This window comes from Sus scrofa, chromosome 9, assembly GCF_000003025.6.
Source record: "Sus scrofa isolate TJ Tabasco breed Duroc chromosome 9, Sscrofa11.1, whole genome shotgun sequence".
Classification (NCBI taxonomy): domain Eukaryota; kingdom Metazoa; phylum Chordata; class Mammalia; order Artiodactyla; family Suidae; genus Sus; species Sus scrofa.
The window spans coordinates 75,792,743-75,809,962 of NC_010451.4; the positions used below are offsets into that span (position 1 = coordinate 75,792,743).

Sequence of the window (17,220 nt, forward strand, 5' to 3'; positions counted from 1 at the left end):
ATCAACAGACGATTGGATTCGGAAGAGGTGGTATATATACACAATGGAATACTACTCAGCCATAAAAAGGATGACATCATGCCATTTGCAGCAACATGGATGGAACTAGAGAATCTCATACTGAGTGAAATGAGCCAGAAAGACAAAGACAAATACCATATGATATCACTTATAACTGGAATCTAATATCCAGCACAAATGAACATCTCCTCAGAAGAGAAAATCATGGACTTGGAGAAGAGACTTGTGGCTGCCTGATGGAGGGGGAGGGAGTGGGAGGGATAGGGAGCTTGGGCTTATCAGACACAACTTAGAATAGATTTACAAGGAGATCCCGCTGAATAGCATTGAGAACTATGTCTAGATACTCATGTTGCAACAGAAGAAATGGTGGGGGAAAAACTGTAATTGTAATGTATACATGTAAGAATAACCTGACCCCCTTGCTGTACAGTGGGAAAAAAAAAATACAGTACTCATCTTTCTTATTAATTCATAAACATTTTCAGGCATTTAAATTGGGATTTTCAGGTAAATAATCATTTTCAAATAATGACAGATTCATTTCTTCTTTTCTAATGTTTATGCCTCTTACTTCTTTCCCCTGTTTTACCTCATTGAGTGGCACCTCCAAAATGAGGCTGAAAAACAGGATGACAGAAACATCCTCAACTTTAAGGAGAATGGTGGTTATGACACCTGCCATTTGGCTTCTGTTTTCTGTTATGAAATTAAGAAAGTAACTTAGTTCTCGTAACACATTTTATATAGGTTTGCGGAATACACAAGATCACCAAGCTTTTTCTTTCAGGACAAAAAACCAATGAAAAGGTCTGTCTTACAGGCAAGGGTAAGACGGACCAAAGAAGGAACGTGAATGTTCTGTAGTCAGTGTGGCAGCTAGCTCCCGAAAGGGGCCCCATGGTCTCCACCTCCTGATGCACACCTCTGCCTCTGTGTCCTCTCATTAAATAGGGCTGATCGGTATGACTAATGGGACAATGTGGAAATGAAGGAGGGAGACTTCCAGGGCTTGGTTGTAAAGCCATGCAACCTCTACTTTTCCTTTCTCTTCTTCTCTCCTTCCTCCCCCGAACTCCTCCTTCCCTGTCCCTCCCTCTCTGATCTAGCTCTGGGGGAAGCCAGCCATCATGGCCTGAGGACATCCAAGGACCTCTGGAAAGGCCATGGGGCAAGGAACTGAAGTATCCTGCCAATGGCCATGCAATGGTGCCATCATGAAAGTGTATCCTCCAACCCGTCAGGCCTTCCAAAGCTCTGGCTGATGTCTCAGCTGCTACTTACGAGACTGGAGCTCCCTTAGATAAAGCTGCTCCTGACCCACAGAAACGGGGATGATAAACATTTGTTGTTTTAAGCTGGTAAGTTTTGGGGCAATTTCTGGCTGATGTCTTGACCTGAGCTAAAGGCTCACAGATAAGCTGTTCCTGACCCATGAAAAACAGGGATAATAAACACTTGTTTTAAGCTGGTTAAGTTTTGGGGTAATCTGTTACACAGCAATAAACAAATAATACAGAAGGTATCTGGAAAAGAACTCTAAAAGGTAACAGGATGGCTAGAGGGCTAAAATAACAACAGCATGGAGATGTAAACTAATTAAAACTTTCAATAATAATATGGTAGCACCTTAAAAACAATCACGTATCTATTTTTTTAACCAGCAAACTCATTACAGAGAATTTCTTTCTCCAAAGAAAATAACACAAAATAAGGGAAAACTCTTTAAGCACAAATATGTTTTTTAACAATATCTTGTATTTAAATTTTTTTTTTTTAACTTTTGTCTTTTTCTAGGGCTGCACTCGCAGCATATGGAGGTTCCCAGGCTATGGGTCTAATCAGAGCTACAGCTGCCAGCCTACACCAGAGCCACAGCAACGCAGGATCCAAGCTGTGTTTGTGACCTACACCACAGCTCATGGCAACGCCGGGATCCTTAACCCACTGAGGAAGGCCAGGGATTGAATCCACAACCTCATGGTTCCTGGTAAGATTTGTTTTTGCTGTGCCACGACGGGAACTCCTAAATTTTTTTTTGAAAAAAGTTTATCTAAGCTTGAAGGTATGCCTCAATTAAAAATTCTGCTTATAGTGTTTTAAATTACATGTGATAAAATTGATATTACTATTGAGCATTTAGAAATACTTACTATGTGCCAGGTACTTTTTTCTGGATCTTTGTATCTATTAATTCACTTATTCCTCAAAATGATCTTATAAGACCAAGACTATTCTTATCTCCATATACAGGTGAAAACACAAGCAGAGAGGGATTAGGTCACACAATTCTCAGTGGGGAAATTGGAATATGAACCCAGGTAGTCTGAACCCACAATACAAGCCATTTTGCTATGATGGTTAAAAATGCTTCATGGGAGTTCCCGTCGTGGCGCAGTGGTTAACGAATCTGACTAGGAACCATGAGGTTGTGGGTTCGATCCCTGCCCTTGCTCAGTGGGTTTACGATCCGGCGTTGCTGTGAGCTGTGGTGTAGGTCGCAGACGCGGCTCGGATCCCGCGTTGCTGTGGCTCTGGTGTAGGCCAGTGGCTACAGCTCTGATTGGACCCCTAGCCTGGGAACCTCCACATGCCGCAGGAGCGGCCCAAGAAATAGCAAAAAAAAAAAAAAAAAAAAAAAAGCTTCAGGAGTTCCCGCTGTGGCATGACAGGATCAGCAGCATTGCTACAGTGCCAGGACGCAGGTTCAATCCCCAGCTGGGTACAGTGGGTTAAAGGATCTGGCATTGCCACAGCTGCAGCTAAGGTCACAACTGTGGCTCAGATCTGAGCCCTGGCCCGGGAACTCCATAAGCCATGTGGTAGCCAAAAAAGAAAAAAAGAAAAGTTTCAGATATGATACTAAGTGAAAGTGCGTACCCACAGTGCGATCACAACTCTGTTAAAAACCATCCAAGGGAGAGAAATTAGCAAAAATGTTAAATGGTGATTATCTTACAGTCATGGAATAATGAATACTATTATTTACCCTTTCTGATACTTTCCAAATAGTTTACAGTGATCAGTATTATTTTCATAATCATACCAAAAACAGAAGACAATAAACTTGAAAAGAAAAAAAAAAATCCACTTATAATTTTTACAGCTCTGGTAGCATGGATTTCCAAGGAGATCTACCCAGAGACAAATTCATGCCTGGGTAACTATCCTCTCCAAGAGAAGAGCTAAAGGCAAAGTTTTTGTGGTGCAACAAAACAAAAGCTTGAAAAGAAAACAAAGCTTGGAGAGTGTCCTAGACTTTGATGGGAGCTCTAATACTTATCTTCTGATTTCACAACTGATTTTTGGAGTGATTTACAGACAGACTCTCTTGGATTCAATATAATACTGGCTAACATTTACTGAGCTAACATTTACTCTATGCTAGGCTGCCTGCTAAGCCCCTCACCTGGGTGCTCTCACTAGAGCCTCGCAACCACACTCTGTAGTCGGTATAATTTTCATCTCCCTTTACAGCTGCGGAAACCAAGGCTTGGGGATCTTAAGTATCTTGCCCAAGGTCACATACTACCTTATTTCAAGTAAGTAACTGGAAATAAATTGTATTATACTCTTCTGGTTCAAAAAGTATTACCACTTATACCTATGTAAATGACATATAAAGGACATATAAATGGCCAAACTAGAAAACTGGGAATTCTATATTCTACTCTTAAAATCATGATTTTCTGATTTAGGTAGAATAGCTCAGGGGCTACTCATACAACGAGGCTCCCTGAGCTGCCAGGAAAGGATGACTGTTTCATATACCAACATCACCACCTTTGAAGAAAAGGGATTAACCAAGAATTAAAGAGGAGCTGCATGGGTTCCTGCCTCCAGGGCTCCCCAGGCTACAGGCAGGACACAGGGGCCCCCAAAACAGCAAACAACTTCTCCAAGCAGGGGGTCGTACTCATGAGACTCCAGCCACATGTCTGATGAGAACAGCACCTGTATCAAAACTGCTTGGACCCAGGCATCCCAAGACTGCCTTAGGGTCTGTTAGCTCATTAAATGTTTGTCACCACCTGGGGAGCTAATCCAGACTGTTCTAGCCTTTAGGGTCTCTAAACAAGGAGGAGCATCAAAGAATGAACTGATCCCTGCTGGGGCTATAATCAAATTTCCTCTAGGGATTTACATTAGGAATGCAGAAGCCAACCTCAGCATCTAGTTTCTCCTATGGATATTTTCACTGTAGTGCTGAAGAAAAGACACCAGTCACTTCTCTCCGGGATTCGATATATACACACACTGCAATCTTATAACCTCACACAGCCAGCAGGAAACAGTATCTAATAGACCCAAGCTACTGCTGGTTCTACTGCATTTCTTTTCTCTCAATGATGACAACTGCTTAAATTCTGGACAAGCTTTCACGTACTATTTTGGTGAGACACCTTCAAGGCCCAGGTATTAACATTTTTAAAAACCTCTGACTGAACAGTTCTTTCTTACACTATGAAGTGAAACCATGGAACAACATGGACCTTGAATTAGAATCCAACAATACTACAAAGTGCACTAATGTCTAATGAGCTTTTTTCTTTTTTTGGAGATAAGAAATTAAGCTTGTCTAAGAGTCTAAACTGCCAGAAGTGAGATTAATTTCTTTCCTTTTCTTTTCAGTAGCTCTTCAAAGCAATCTACAGCCATCTCATATGTACCCTGGCAAGAGCTATAAGCAAAAATTCCAGTGCAGTGGCCTGGGTGGGAACACAGCTTTGGGAATACTCACCCGCTATGGCGCCAGCTAAGAGCAGGCTTCCAGGGCTAATCTGCCCATCTTCGCTTGCAAGGGAAGCCTTCACATGAGCATAGCATGGGAAGTAGATGGCCGAGAAAGGAATGTCTCGCAGAAAGCATGCTTTGGCACCCTGTGCATTTGAAAAGGAAGAAAAACCACATGAAACACATATCCCATTGAGAAGATCAAGCTTCTTTGGAACTTACCTCGGGACAAAATATTCCTGGAGAAGACCAAATTTGTACTTACAAGTTGAAAGGGGAACAGAAAAAAAAAAAAAAAAAAAAACCCAAATTCTACAAGGAATAAATCAGAATTTTGTTTTAAAAGTAAAACATTTTATTGTGTGGTATAAGGGAGAGGGGAGAATGCTTGTTTATTCTAATGGGATGTGGATGAAAACGTTTTCGGAACTCTGCCTGCAGCATCCTTTTAAATCCTGAACTGATGGCAGGTCACTGGCATAGCAAGGAGGATCTGTTTTCCCAAGATGGGTAGCAACAACCAAGATGCCTCTTTGTTTACACATTAGGAAGCAGACAAATTATAGGGGTGGTGGGGAAAAGGGGTTTATTTTTTGTATTATTTGAGATTCTGATGAAAATGTTGGACTAGAGAGAAAAAATTATACATATGTAAAAAATTATATACCATTTCAAGGGGTTCATGGATCCCCTAATTTATTCATATACATACCCTACTCCCTAGGGTTTACTGATAAATGCCTGTACTAAAGCCTCAAAATGTTTGTGATAATTCCTATACATTTAAGAGCCGTGTGTAGCACAATTAGCAATTAAGGCAAAGGCTTCACCAAATAATTTCTGGTGCCAAAATAATGCTATAGGGAGGCCTTGAAAACTGATGCATGCCCAGAGAGATGATATAAAATTATAATGAAAACCACACACATATATCACATTTTAGGTAGGCTAAATGGGAAGGAAGCCCCGCTCCCCCTTTGCCCAACACTTAATGATTTAATAGTATTTCTTTCCCAGATTTCTAGTACCTAAAAAGTTTTACCAAATTTAGAGATTCCTCAAAGAAAATAATGAATCCATCCAGATTCCACAGATCTAGCCAAGCCCGATGACATTTATTGAGGTCAGGTCTTGGGTATTTGCCCGATGCTGGGCTCCAGTCTGTCAAAGTTCCTTAACACTACGCATTTGTTGCTGCAGCCTTTGCTCTCTGACACCCCCATGACACTCCTGAAGCACCCCAAGCTTGTGGGTGATCAAACCCTTAGTCTTTTTCACGTGAACTGCTATTAACCTAGGTCTATTGTAACTTAATTAGTTGTCTTAAACAGGTAACATAAGCAGGGCTTTATGTTTAATCCTATTAAACTTCATCCTAATTTGGCCCGTCCTTCCAACCAGAACAAATGCTTGGAATCTGGATTGTCACATTGGCTATTCCTCAATCAACTCATCTATGGACGTGAATGTGTTAAGCTGCCTCTGTCCACTTCAAGTACAGATACTTTAAACAAAAAGAAAAAAAAAAAAGGACCGATCTTCATCACATACTGTCAATCAGCCCACACTTCTTTAACCTCCAAACTGTTAAATGCCTAACTGAAAAGAAGAACCACAAAATCCACCACATCCAAATTCCTCATTTTATACATGTGCAAACTGATGCCCAGGATAATTAATCTATCAATTGCACTTTTATTAAAGGCCATGCTGTTGCCTTGCTCAAGGGACCTCTTTGCAGGCAGTGCCAGGGACAGGTCCAAAACTCAGGATTCTAGAGTTTTTTCCACCTCCTCCAGCTTTTTCAAGGGGAAAAAGTACAGTGTAACACCAATATCCACATAGCACCCAATCCTTTCCTAATGATTGTTTGTTTTTTTTTTTTTTTAATTACAATTCAGGGAGTTACTATGTGAGGGTAGCACTATCATCCATTTGTTGGTCTATTTTCACTTCCTTTTCCTTATTTTGGCTCCAAGCCTTCCTGTACGTTCTGCTCGATATCTGCCCACATGCAGACTTTGTTCAGGTGATATTTGAATATCAGACAACCAACTCAAATTAAGATCAGTTAAATCTTCTTCATGTCTGGCTCCCTCAATACAGTGAAAAACACTGCCATATTACTGACTTCCTAAACAAATCACTTTGGAGTAATTATTTAGGTTGATATAATTCCTCTTTGCACAAATTTTTTTACTAAATCTATCAGGTTTTATTTGTTTTTTGCTTTTTAGGGCCACGCCCGTGACACATGGAGGTTCCCAGGCTAGGGATCAAATCAGAGCTGTAGCTACCATCCTATGCCACAGCCACATCGACTCAGGATCCGAGCCATGTGTGCGAACTACACCACAGCTCACAGTAATGACAGATCCTTAACCCACTGAGTGAGACCAGGGATCGAACCTATAACATCATGGTTACTAGTTGGATTTGTTTCGCTCCACCACAACAAGAACTCCCTAAATCTATCAGTTTTTACTGCTGACCTCCTCTCCCAAATCTTTGCATCTTACAGAACTTTATATACTCTGCTCAATTTTTTTTTTGCTGGTAATATTTTTTCCTTTAAAATGCACCCCTGATTATAAAATATTAAGTGCTTACCACAGATAATATAGAAAAGTATTGCAAATGTAAACTGCCCTTCATTTTCAACAGCAAGAGATAAACACTGCAATCTGTTTGGAACAGCAACTTCAACAGTAATATCAACACCATTCCACAGTTAGGATCATGCTTCTGTGGTTCAGTTGTGCCTTTCCTTCTCCTTAAAGTCATGCTCTGTGGTTTTTGGTTTTCTCTTGGCTGGAGGGCAGGGGGGGGGGAGTGAAGGGGCTATAGGGTCTAACATTTCCTTTCCTCAGCTATACTGCCTACATTTCATTTCTATATGTTGTTCCATCACAGTTCTGGCTGTCCTACGGATTAGGTTCGATATCTTGACCCTTATCCAAACTTTGTCATGACTTCACTTTCCCATCTTCCTCTCCGGGTCAGCCTGATTCCTCTTAGGTAAAGCTACTCAATGGCCCATTCATCTGATCTTTTGAGGTACTTATCACTCTGCATCTTCTTTGATGATTGCTAAGCTAGGACCAGCAGCCTCTTAAATGCCTCCTCTTTATTCATTTAAACCCAAACCACCACCCTTTCCAAGAAAGAAGATAGACAAGGAGTAGATTCCACAGGGCTCCACACTGTCTACACTTTCTCAATGCTGTTCTGCGTTCTCTTCATGCTCGGTTATCTGCCTGTGTCAGTGTTGCCTCTTTCAGCGCATAAGTGACTAGGAGCCAGAAACTACTGTCTGATTTAATTCAGAAAACATTAAAATCTTTGGCTGTTAGTTCGGGCCTAAGACATGTTCCTGGTGACACTGATTTGGCATTGCCAGCTCCCACAGAAAACAGCCCAACTAAATAAAGAGAGAAATGAGAGGCTTTGGGATACACTGTTAGGTTTCTGCAAGCAAAAGGAACTCATTTCTTGGAAAAGTATATCAGAAGCCAACATGAAGCTCTTAGCATTTCAAACAAAAACATATAATTTATTGTGGATACAACAGAGATTAGAAAGAAGTAGAAGATAATTTTATACTAGAATAGAAAAAAAAAAAAGGCGGGGGGATGGGGAGGAGAAAGCCATTAACACCTCTTACATTGTTTGTATTCAATATAATCAGAAGACCAAGGGAAAACATGATCTGAAATTGGAAACATCCATGTGACAAGAGCAAGGTCAAGTGAAGCAGCAGCTGGGTTTTCCCAAGAAGGGACTCCCCCCACTTTGCTGAAATCATGACAATAAATTATCTATCAGTGTAAGAACAAGAGCCTAATAAGAGGTTTGATGTGCTTTAAGGGATGTTAGAAAACCGTTCCAGATGAGTACAAGAAAAACGACTTCACCAAAACACAAATGAACAAGCAAACAAATAAAAAAGCATACATCCAAGGAATAGGAGGAGCCACAATGTGAAACACTAAAGGAAAGATGGTTGGGAAAATGCTGTCTCAGCGATCAGACAATGTGGTCAAATAATGTCTGTGTGCTGGAGCAAAGCTGGGACTCTAAGACATCTCAGGTTTCCGATTATCTGAGAAAAAGGAAGAAGAGGAAAAGTGAAGGAAGAAAGCTATCTTGTGGAATGGCCACCATCCCTGGTCCACAGAGGCAGCACAGTCTTGCCAGCTAGTTAAAACATTTTAAAAACATGAAAGTTCCCCTTGTGGCTCAGTGTGTTAAGGACCTAACATCTCCGTAAGGATGCAGGTTTGATCCTCGGCCTTGTTCAGTGGTTAAGGATCTGACCTTCCTGCAAGCTGCAGCATGGGTCACAGATGTGGCTCAAATCAAGCGTAGTTGTGGCTGTGGCATAGGCCAGCAGTTGCAGCTCTGATTTGACTCCTAGTCCAGGAACTTCCATATGTTGCAGGTGCAGCCACAAAAAGAAAAAAAATTAAAAAACTTCGTTTCCACTGATTGAGGTATGAAGAACCCCTGGTAACTAAGAAAGGTACCATTCCCTCTATCACTGTGTAGTGTAAAGAGCATGGGGGGAAATTAAGCTCCAAACCTTTCTCGACTGCCAAAAGGCCAAAGGTTACCCTCTTCAGGGCAGGGAGGAGGACAGGGGTTTAGGAGTAAATGAGGAAATAATTATTAAAGTCCCATGTAAAGTATCAACTCCAAAACAAGTGTGAGGGATGGTGGGGACAGGAGGTCTGTGACCCTGTCTTTTCCCAGCGCCTGTATCCTCCCAGGCCAGCACCTGCTCAGGTATCTGGGGCATCAATTCCTCTGAGTCATGAGGCAGCCCTGGCCTCTCTCACACCCCAGGTATCAAAGCCCAATTTCCAAGCAAGGCTAACTTTGCACAAGGTTAGAGAAAAAGGCACAGACTTATTAAATTTCGCTGGTCTTCTTTCCCAGCCACTTCCTTCGGGTCTCAGGCGAAAAGGCAGGTGCCAATTTGTAAGGCAGCCTCAGGCCATACCTGACCTGTTGCTCCAGCACAATGAAAAGGGAGGCAGGATGTGAAGAAGGCTTTTAAAGTTCCAACAGTGGGAATGTTTCCCGGATTCCTTGATAAATCCTTCACTCTGTGGTGAACACCCATTCACCAGTCCTACATCAAAACAGAAACCTGTTTGACTTGATTTCTACTTGCCCCACGTACAATTTTTACTAAGTGATCAGCCATTCTGAACAGGCAGCTTTTTAATAAAGGGAAACATTCCATGCTGCCCAAGTGTCTGCGTCAGCAACACGAAAATAATGACTTTGACCATTAAAAAATTAATAAATGACCAAGTGTGTACCACCTAAGATAAATCTTTAAATGTTCCTCCCCATAAAAAAATCCCCACATTTCCCTGCTCTAGGAAGTCCTGCCTTCAGATGTTCTCTGGTTACCTGTGAATTTCCTTTACGCACACAGTAAAGTCACCTGGGGGAAATTAATAAATGAAAAATGCAATCATCTAATCTCTTACTCTTCATTAAAACACTTTCTTCAAAGAGGGAAAATTATTGTTTTGTTGTTGTTGTTGTTTCCTTTTTACTAAAAGTCCTACTAACAACAGAGAGAACACTACAAGACCTCTCAGGAGAGACTCATACGTGAAAAAAATCAGAATGAAAACTCAGATCTAGTTTAATTATCAATTCTGACTCCATTCTAATCCCATCTCCCTCCAAAGTCTCGAGGGAAACTTCTTTAAGGGTAGGCCTCACTTCAAGTTCATAGTTCATGATGGACACAGGACAATTAAATAGGCTTAGGAATGCTGGCCAAAGTATCACCATGGCCAAGGAATTACTTCCTTTGCTTCTCATGCCCCCCCCCCCTTTTTTGATGTGGACACTATGTTGAAAGCCCAAAGGAGCTTTAATCAACTCTTAAGTTGCTAGAATCATCCACCCAAGTTTACTCTGGCAGATCTGTCTAGCATGAAATTGTCAAAAGATCTAACACCAAAGGACTGGTATCTTACATACATATGCTGCTATCTCTGTGTTTTTTCCTTCTTTTAAAGCTCTACTTCTTGGATGCTATCACACCTGCCCCACCAATCTGAGAGGAAAAAACAGTTCTGAAGGATGGTGGCTGATAAAGAAGTCAGGGCCAGGGCAGGTCTGTTCACATGCTAATTCCTGCTTGTTCTAGCTATACCTGCAAATACAGCTCTGAACAGCCTATTTCTAATACAGGGGAAGGTAATTACACTCACAAAGGCACCTCTGTGTCAGGGCTGGGCACCCGGAGCCAGCAGGTCTGGGAGACGGAGGCTTAACAGAGACTCCTGCAGTGAATTTACATTGTCTAGCAGGAGGGAAAATGCCAGACTGGGGGACCCTGTAGCATTCAAGACAACAGTGCTGCACCTTGTCTGGGAAGGTTATTTAATGCTTCTGGCACCTGTAGTCAGAGCCACCCCTCTTTTCCTACCTTGCAGCTTTAGAATTTATTTGGCATGTAGAATTGTATATTTGGATCCTGGAGCTACAAACAATGGGCAGCATGTCATGTCTTGATCCCTTAACATTCCTCTTGGTTTCTCCTGAGCAAGTTAACCCTTGTATACACAGCCTGGCAACACCTCTCCTGCCCAGTCAAGGGACAGTTAGGCCCACGACCCTGGGATTTGAACAGGGTGCACTTCAGTGTCTTGATGAGAAATATCATGGGTGCCAAGGCCTGTTTTTCTTGTGTCATCGGTATTAAAACCAAATCAACCAGCCAGTAATTGGAGACTCCATATCAGTGACACTGAAATTACTTCAATTTGAATAAAAAATATCAATGCCTATTACTGGCTTTCTTTAGTCCAGGGACTTTGAGGTGTCTCTTTAATTTCATTGCAATTCTAACAAAAGCATCTTGGGCACTCCAGGCTTTTTTAGTAGGTAAGGCCACTCATGCGTCGATTCTAATTCTCTACTGTTCTACAACATGCTGCTTTGCCATCAACGATGCCCAGCATTTAGATGGGTTGGAAATCCAGTAAGTGGCTCAGAGCTTTATTTAGCACATGGAATTTTAGTCTCTAAGAAGCTTTGTCCCCTCTTCACAAAGCTAATCTGTAAACTACATACCATCTTTTCAATTTTCCTTTTCTTTCCCTCTTTGCCTTCTTTCCGCTCAACTTCTTCCCACTGCTGCCTATTTGCAAGTTGCAGTCTCTTTCTAGTCCCAAGGTTTAGACCCTGGAGATTTTAATATAAATACTTATTTTATAGTCTTTGTTATCTTTATCTTCCTCCTTTTCAAAACTTGCACATTAGACGACTTGAATTATAGTCAACCTCTTCATCTTAGCATTGTTAAGTATTTTAATTCCAGCTTAGATAACATTAAGCATTATAAGAACCATTACAAACACAAACACACACACATTTAAATTCAGGCAATGTTATTTAAACTAAATATTTACCACTTTCTTTGCCCTTCATCCTTGTTCCATCTCCAAACTACCACCTGGAATTACTTTCCTCCTACCTAAAGTACATTCTAGAGTTTCCTTTAGTAAAGGTCTACCAGTGATATGCTTTCTGAGTTTGTTGGGCTGAAAAATATCTTTATTTTACCCTTGTTCCTAGAAGACATTTTTACTGGGCATAGAACTCTAAAGGTTTTTCCTCTACACACTGAAGATAGCATTCATATGTCTTCTGGCTTCCAGTACTATTCCTGTTTCTAAGTCAATTCAGATGTTCCCCCTTTAAAAACAGTCTATTTTTCTCTCTGACTACTTAAGGTCTTCTCTTCAGATTTAGTGTTCAGCAGTTTCACTCTCAGTGTCTATTCAGGATTCTATTTATCCTACTTGGGATTTGCTGTACTCCTTGAATCTATGGATTGATAGCTTACAACAGTTCTGTAGAACTTTCAGTCATCATTTTTCCTTTCCTCCTGTTTTTTTTTTTGTTTTGCTTTTGTTCTTTTTAAATAAATACCCATTAGACCATCTCATACTTTCCTGTGTCTCACTCTCTGTCTCTCTGTCCTAATTCTCACTGTGTTAAATCTGCTGATAAAGGTGGAATTCTGTAATGTTGAATTTTAAATTTTAATAATAAATATTTCACCTTTTTAATTTTTTAAAACAAAGACATTCATTTTATACTTATGATAATTTTGAAATTTTAAATCTTTCAAGGTTTAAAATGCTGCCGGTTATTTTTGTCATCTCTTTTTAAAGTGTCCTGTTTCCTTGTGTGATTTGAGACTTTCAATTGTGGGCTGCTCATTTTCCTTGGAACATTATCTAGGAAAATTTTTTCATGTCTGGGCTGAAAGTGGGTTCCTCTTGAGAAAATCTGTGCTTCTGTCCAGTACCTGGTGGCACTACCAATTCAAGACTATTTAAAAATAAGTTCCCAGCTTGAGAGTTTTCATATCACTCAAGGGAATATAAGTTCAGTCTGCAAACCCATGTGAGACAAGCTTGGATTCCTGATTTTTGGAGGTGGCGGGGCGGCGGGGGGGGGTGTTTGCCCTCCCCCTCCACTCAGAAACAAAGCAATTTTCCTGCTGTCCAGATAGAAGGGAATATTAAAACAAAAGTTTTAAATTGAACTATAGGTGATGTGCAGTATTATGCTAGTTTCAGGTGTACTGCAAATCGATTCAGTTATACATACACACACACACACACTTTTTTCAAATTCTTTTCCATTATAGGTTATTACAAGACAGCAAGATATTGAATAGTGTGCTCTACAGTAGATCCTTGTTGTTGATCTATTGCATGTATAGTGGTATGTATCTATTATTACCATAGTCCTAATTTATCCCTGCCCCCTTTCCCCTGTGGTTTTTTTCTAAGTTTTGTTTTCATGTTTATGAGTCTGCTTCTGTTTTGTAAACAAGTTCACTTGTATTTTTTTAAGCTTCTGAGGGAGCATTTTTTTACTTTACCCTTATATGGGGTAGGGGGGAGTGAAACCCTTTAATGTTTCAGCTTGTCGGGGAGGAATTTTTCTTCAGGACCAGGAACTGAATAAGGCAGAATTGGTACCTAGAACAGAGACTAGAAGGACTGTCATTCACTATCAGGGCTGTGCAAGGGCCTCCTTCAATTTTGTGACCTGAGTGCCTTGTCTTCCCTTAGTCTCAGCCTCTTCTTTCAGACTTAGTACTTGGGGCAGTGTATGTATATAGCTGTCACTTGAGAAATCAAAAATTAATGCTCAAGTTCAGGTGTTTGGCAAATGCCTTCCAGGCCAAAGCCAGCTTCAGGGTTTTGCTTACGTCACCCAGTATTAGGCTTGAATATTCCTTACTAATTCATGCATTTGAAAAGGCTGTACAGGCCATTTCTCTGCAAGGTCAACCATTACGGCTGATCAGCTAGCTGAGCTGGGTATTCTCTTTGTCTTTCACCTTTCTATGTGCAACTCTCTTCTTGAAGAGGATGACTGCTCTGAGAGGAGGGAGACTGCATTCAAAGAGTCAAAGGTATCTGAAATACGGATCTGTAACTGAGTTCTGCCAGTCCACATCAACAGCAGGAGACTGCAAGAGCAAGGCTGTGGAGTCAGAGACCTAGGCTCAGATTACTTCTCTGCCACTTAGCTACCCCATGTTGGGAAAAGTTCTTAAAAGCATCTGTAACTCAAATTCTTCTCCAAAAAAGTAACATTTCTACTGACATAAGAATTAAATTTAAATTCAATGATTAATATCAGGTACCTAGTACATACTTAGCACAAAGATCTTTAATAAAAGGTGATGATATAAAGGTAGTTACTATTATCAATGAAAAGCACACTGTCCTTCTGGAGGGGAAAACAGACATAGGTGATGTATTCTTTAAATAACTGGCAGCAGGACATGGAAACAACCCAAATGTCCATTGACAGATGATTGGATTCGGAAGAGGTGGTATATATACACAATGGAATACTACTCAGCTATAAAAAAGAATGACATAATGCTATTTGCAGCAACATGGATGGAACTAGACAATCTCATACTGAGTGAAATGAGCCAGAAAGACAAAGACAAATACCATATGATATCACTTATAACTGGAATCTAATATCCAGCACAAATGAACATCTCCTCAGAAAAGAAAATCATGGACTTGGAGAAGAGACTTGTGGCTGCCTGATGGGAGGGGGAGGGAATGGGAGGGATCGGGAGCTTGGGCTTATCAGACACAACTTAGAATAGATTTACAAGGAGATCCTGCTGAACAGCATTGAGAACTTTGTCTAGATACTCATGTTGCAACAGAAGAAAGGGTGGGGGAAAATATAATTGTAATGTATACATGTAAGGATAACCTGACCCCCTTGCTGTACAGTGGGGAAAAAAAAATAAAATAAACAAATAAATAAATAACTGGCAGCTGAAGTAGGACCCCTATGTGGTTTCATACCTGAATCACAGGAGAGTTCTACCTTTATCAGGCTAAGAGCGAATCTTTTATTTGGCATAAGACCTAATCCTATGAAGTAAATTTAAACTAATTTGCTCAATTGACCATACCCCACCTGCGACTCTGGCTGTCACAAGGCATATCTCCTTGATTTTATGGTCAATGAACATTTCTCAAGTTGGCCATCTTTTAAATACAAACCATGGTCATAATGAGAAACCAGAGAAATGTAAAGACAGATTAGTAGAAATGTATTTATCACTTCTGGAAAATACATTCAGAGCACTCTGAACAATGGATTATTAGTTTTCAATACTTCTAAAATATAAAGAATGGCATATTCCAAAAGTTCAGCTAAAACAAAAAAAGTGCTTTGTTGAAACTAACCCTGGGGCAATTAGCAAAAAAACAAAAATAAATCAACAAAAAAACCAAGCAACAACAAAACAAAAACTGACTTGGTAAAAAAGTTAACCTCTAGAAAGACACGTTACCCGCAGCATAAAGCTAGGAGACTAATGTTTCATTATTACACACCAATTTATATCTGAATTTTCTTCGTTTAAAAACTATACTGCCTATTGAAATTAATTTTTAAAGAAGTTTATGGCACTAGAATTATATGGTGATTATATTTACTCTCACCTCCCTTAACACCAATCACCTTGAAGACAACGATTTCATACTCATCTTCATAACTCAATACCTTGGAGAATGTTGGCCCTCAACAAATGTTTAGTGAAGAAATGGGAGAGTGAATAAAAAATTAACCACTTTCTAATATTTTAAAGAATCTTCTGAGCCCCCTTCAAGCACACTCAATTCCTTCCGGCACTGTTTAATAAGAATAGTATTAAAAAAAAACGAAAGGGAGTTCCCACTGTGGCACAATGGGTTAAGGATCCGGCAAGGTTCAATCCCTGGCCTGGCGCAGTGGGTTAGGGATCTGACTTTGTTGCAGCTGTGGCATAGGTCACAGTTGCAGTTTGGATTTGACCCCTGGCCTGGGAACGACCCTATGCTGTGGATCTGGTCAAAAAAAAATATTTTTCAATGGTATATCCTTTTACTAACTTTTCCAAATGTAGGTACCATCACTGCCTCTTTTTTCAGATAATGCATCTGAAACAGGGACAGAAAGATTTTTTAAGTCTTTTTTCCCCCATTTTGTTTTCTCTTAATGCAAACTTCTAAGCAGAATACGGGCACTATTACATCATTTCCAATATCAGACACAAGTTCACACCATGTTAGACACAAAACCTGGCTCCTTAAGGTACTTGATACCCTTGGCTTAATTTCTAAAATTCTGCCTTTTATTATGATAAAATGTCCAAAATGCTCATGTTACGGCAGGTATTTTTGACAAAGTTATCAAGAAGGCACACAGGTATCTTTCAATGGACACAAATAGCTATCATTTGGGCAGCAAGACGGCTCTCTACATGGCAGGTTAATATAAGAGTTAAGGAAATAGAAGGGCCCTCTTACCCTACAATGGATAAAATAATTTTAACTTCTATAAAGAACTGATATAACATCTAATGTGCTTATTCTAAAAAACAAAACAAAGTAAAATTGACCAATTTTGTCTAACATTTTTAAAAAGCATTGAGCACTAAAAGCAATTAGGAAAAATGATTCTATAACTACCATGGCCTAAGCTATGACACATGCATGCTGTTTCGTGTCATCTCAGTTCTTTTCATCTCCACTTTCCTAGCATGCTTGCTTCAGCAATGACACCAAACCTACCAACTGTTCCGTATTTGTGCTTAGAGTAGAACCTTGTCTTTAATCCTCCCTTTTTAACTTAAAACTTTAAACTTCCTTTTTAAACTTTTAAAAAAAATTTTAAATATTTTTTATTATAGTTGATGTACAATGTTCTGTCCATTTCTGCTGTAATTACCCTTCTGACCTATACTCTCTCTTATCTGGTTCAAGATATCTTTATGTGATGACTTCTGCTTCCAAGAGACATGGCACTGAGTTTGAAACCCAGCCTCCCATTTCCTTATAAGGTATATGACCTTAGAACATTACCTAAACCCATCAAGCCCTCCTTTCC

At 40.1% G+C, this 17,220-nt stretch overlaps 1 protein-coding gene across 7 annotated transcripts in view; it reads right to left on the minus strand.

Moving 5' to 3' along the window:
* The window catches only part of SLC25A13 (solute carrier family 25 member 13), a 199,186-nt gene that overhangs the window by 11,322 nt on the left and 170,644 nt on the right, over nt 1-17,220 (minus strand). For all 7 annotated transcript variants that reach the window (XM_003130160.5, XM_021102403.1, XM_005667626.3 and 4 more), the window contains one exon: nt 4,763-4,901. In XM_003130160.5, the coding sequence (XP_003130208.3) occupies nt 4,763-4,901 (139 nt within the window). The remainder of the gene's footprint in view (nt 1-4,762; nt 4,902-17,220) is intronic.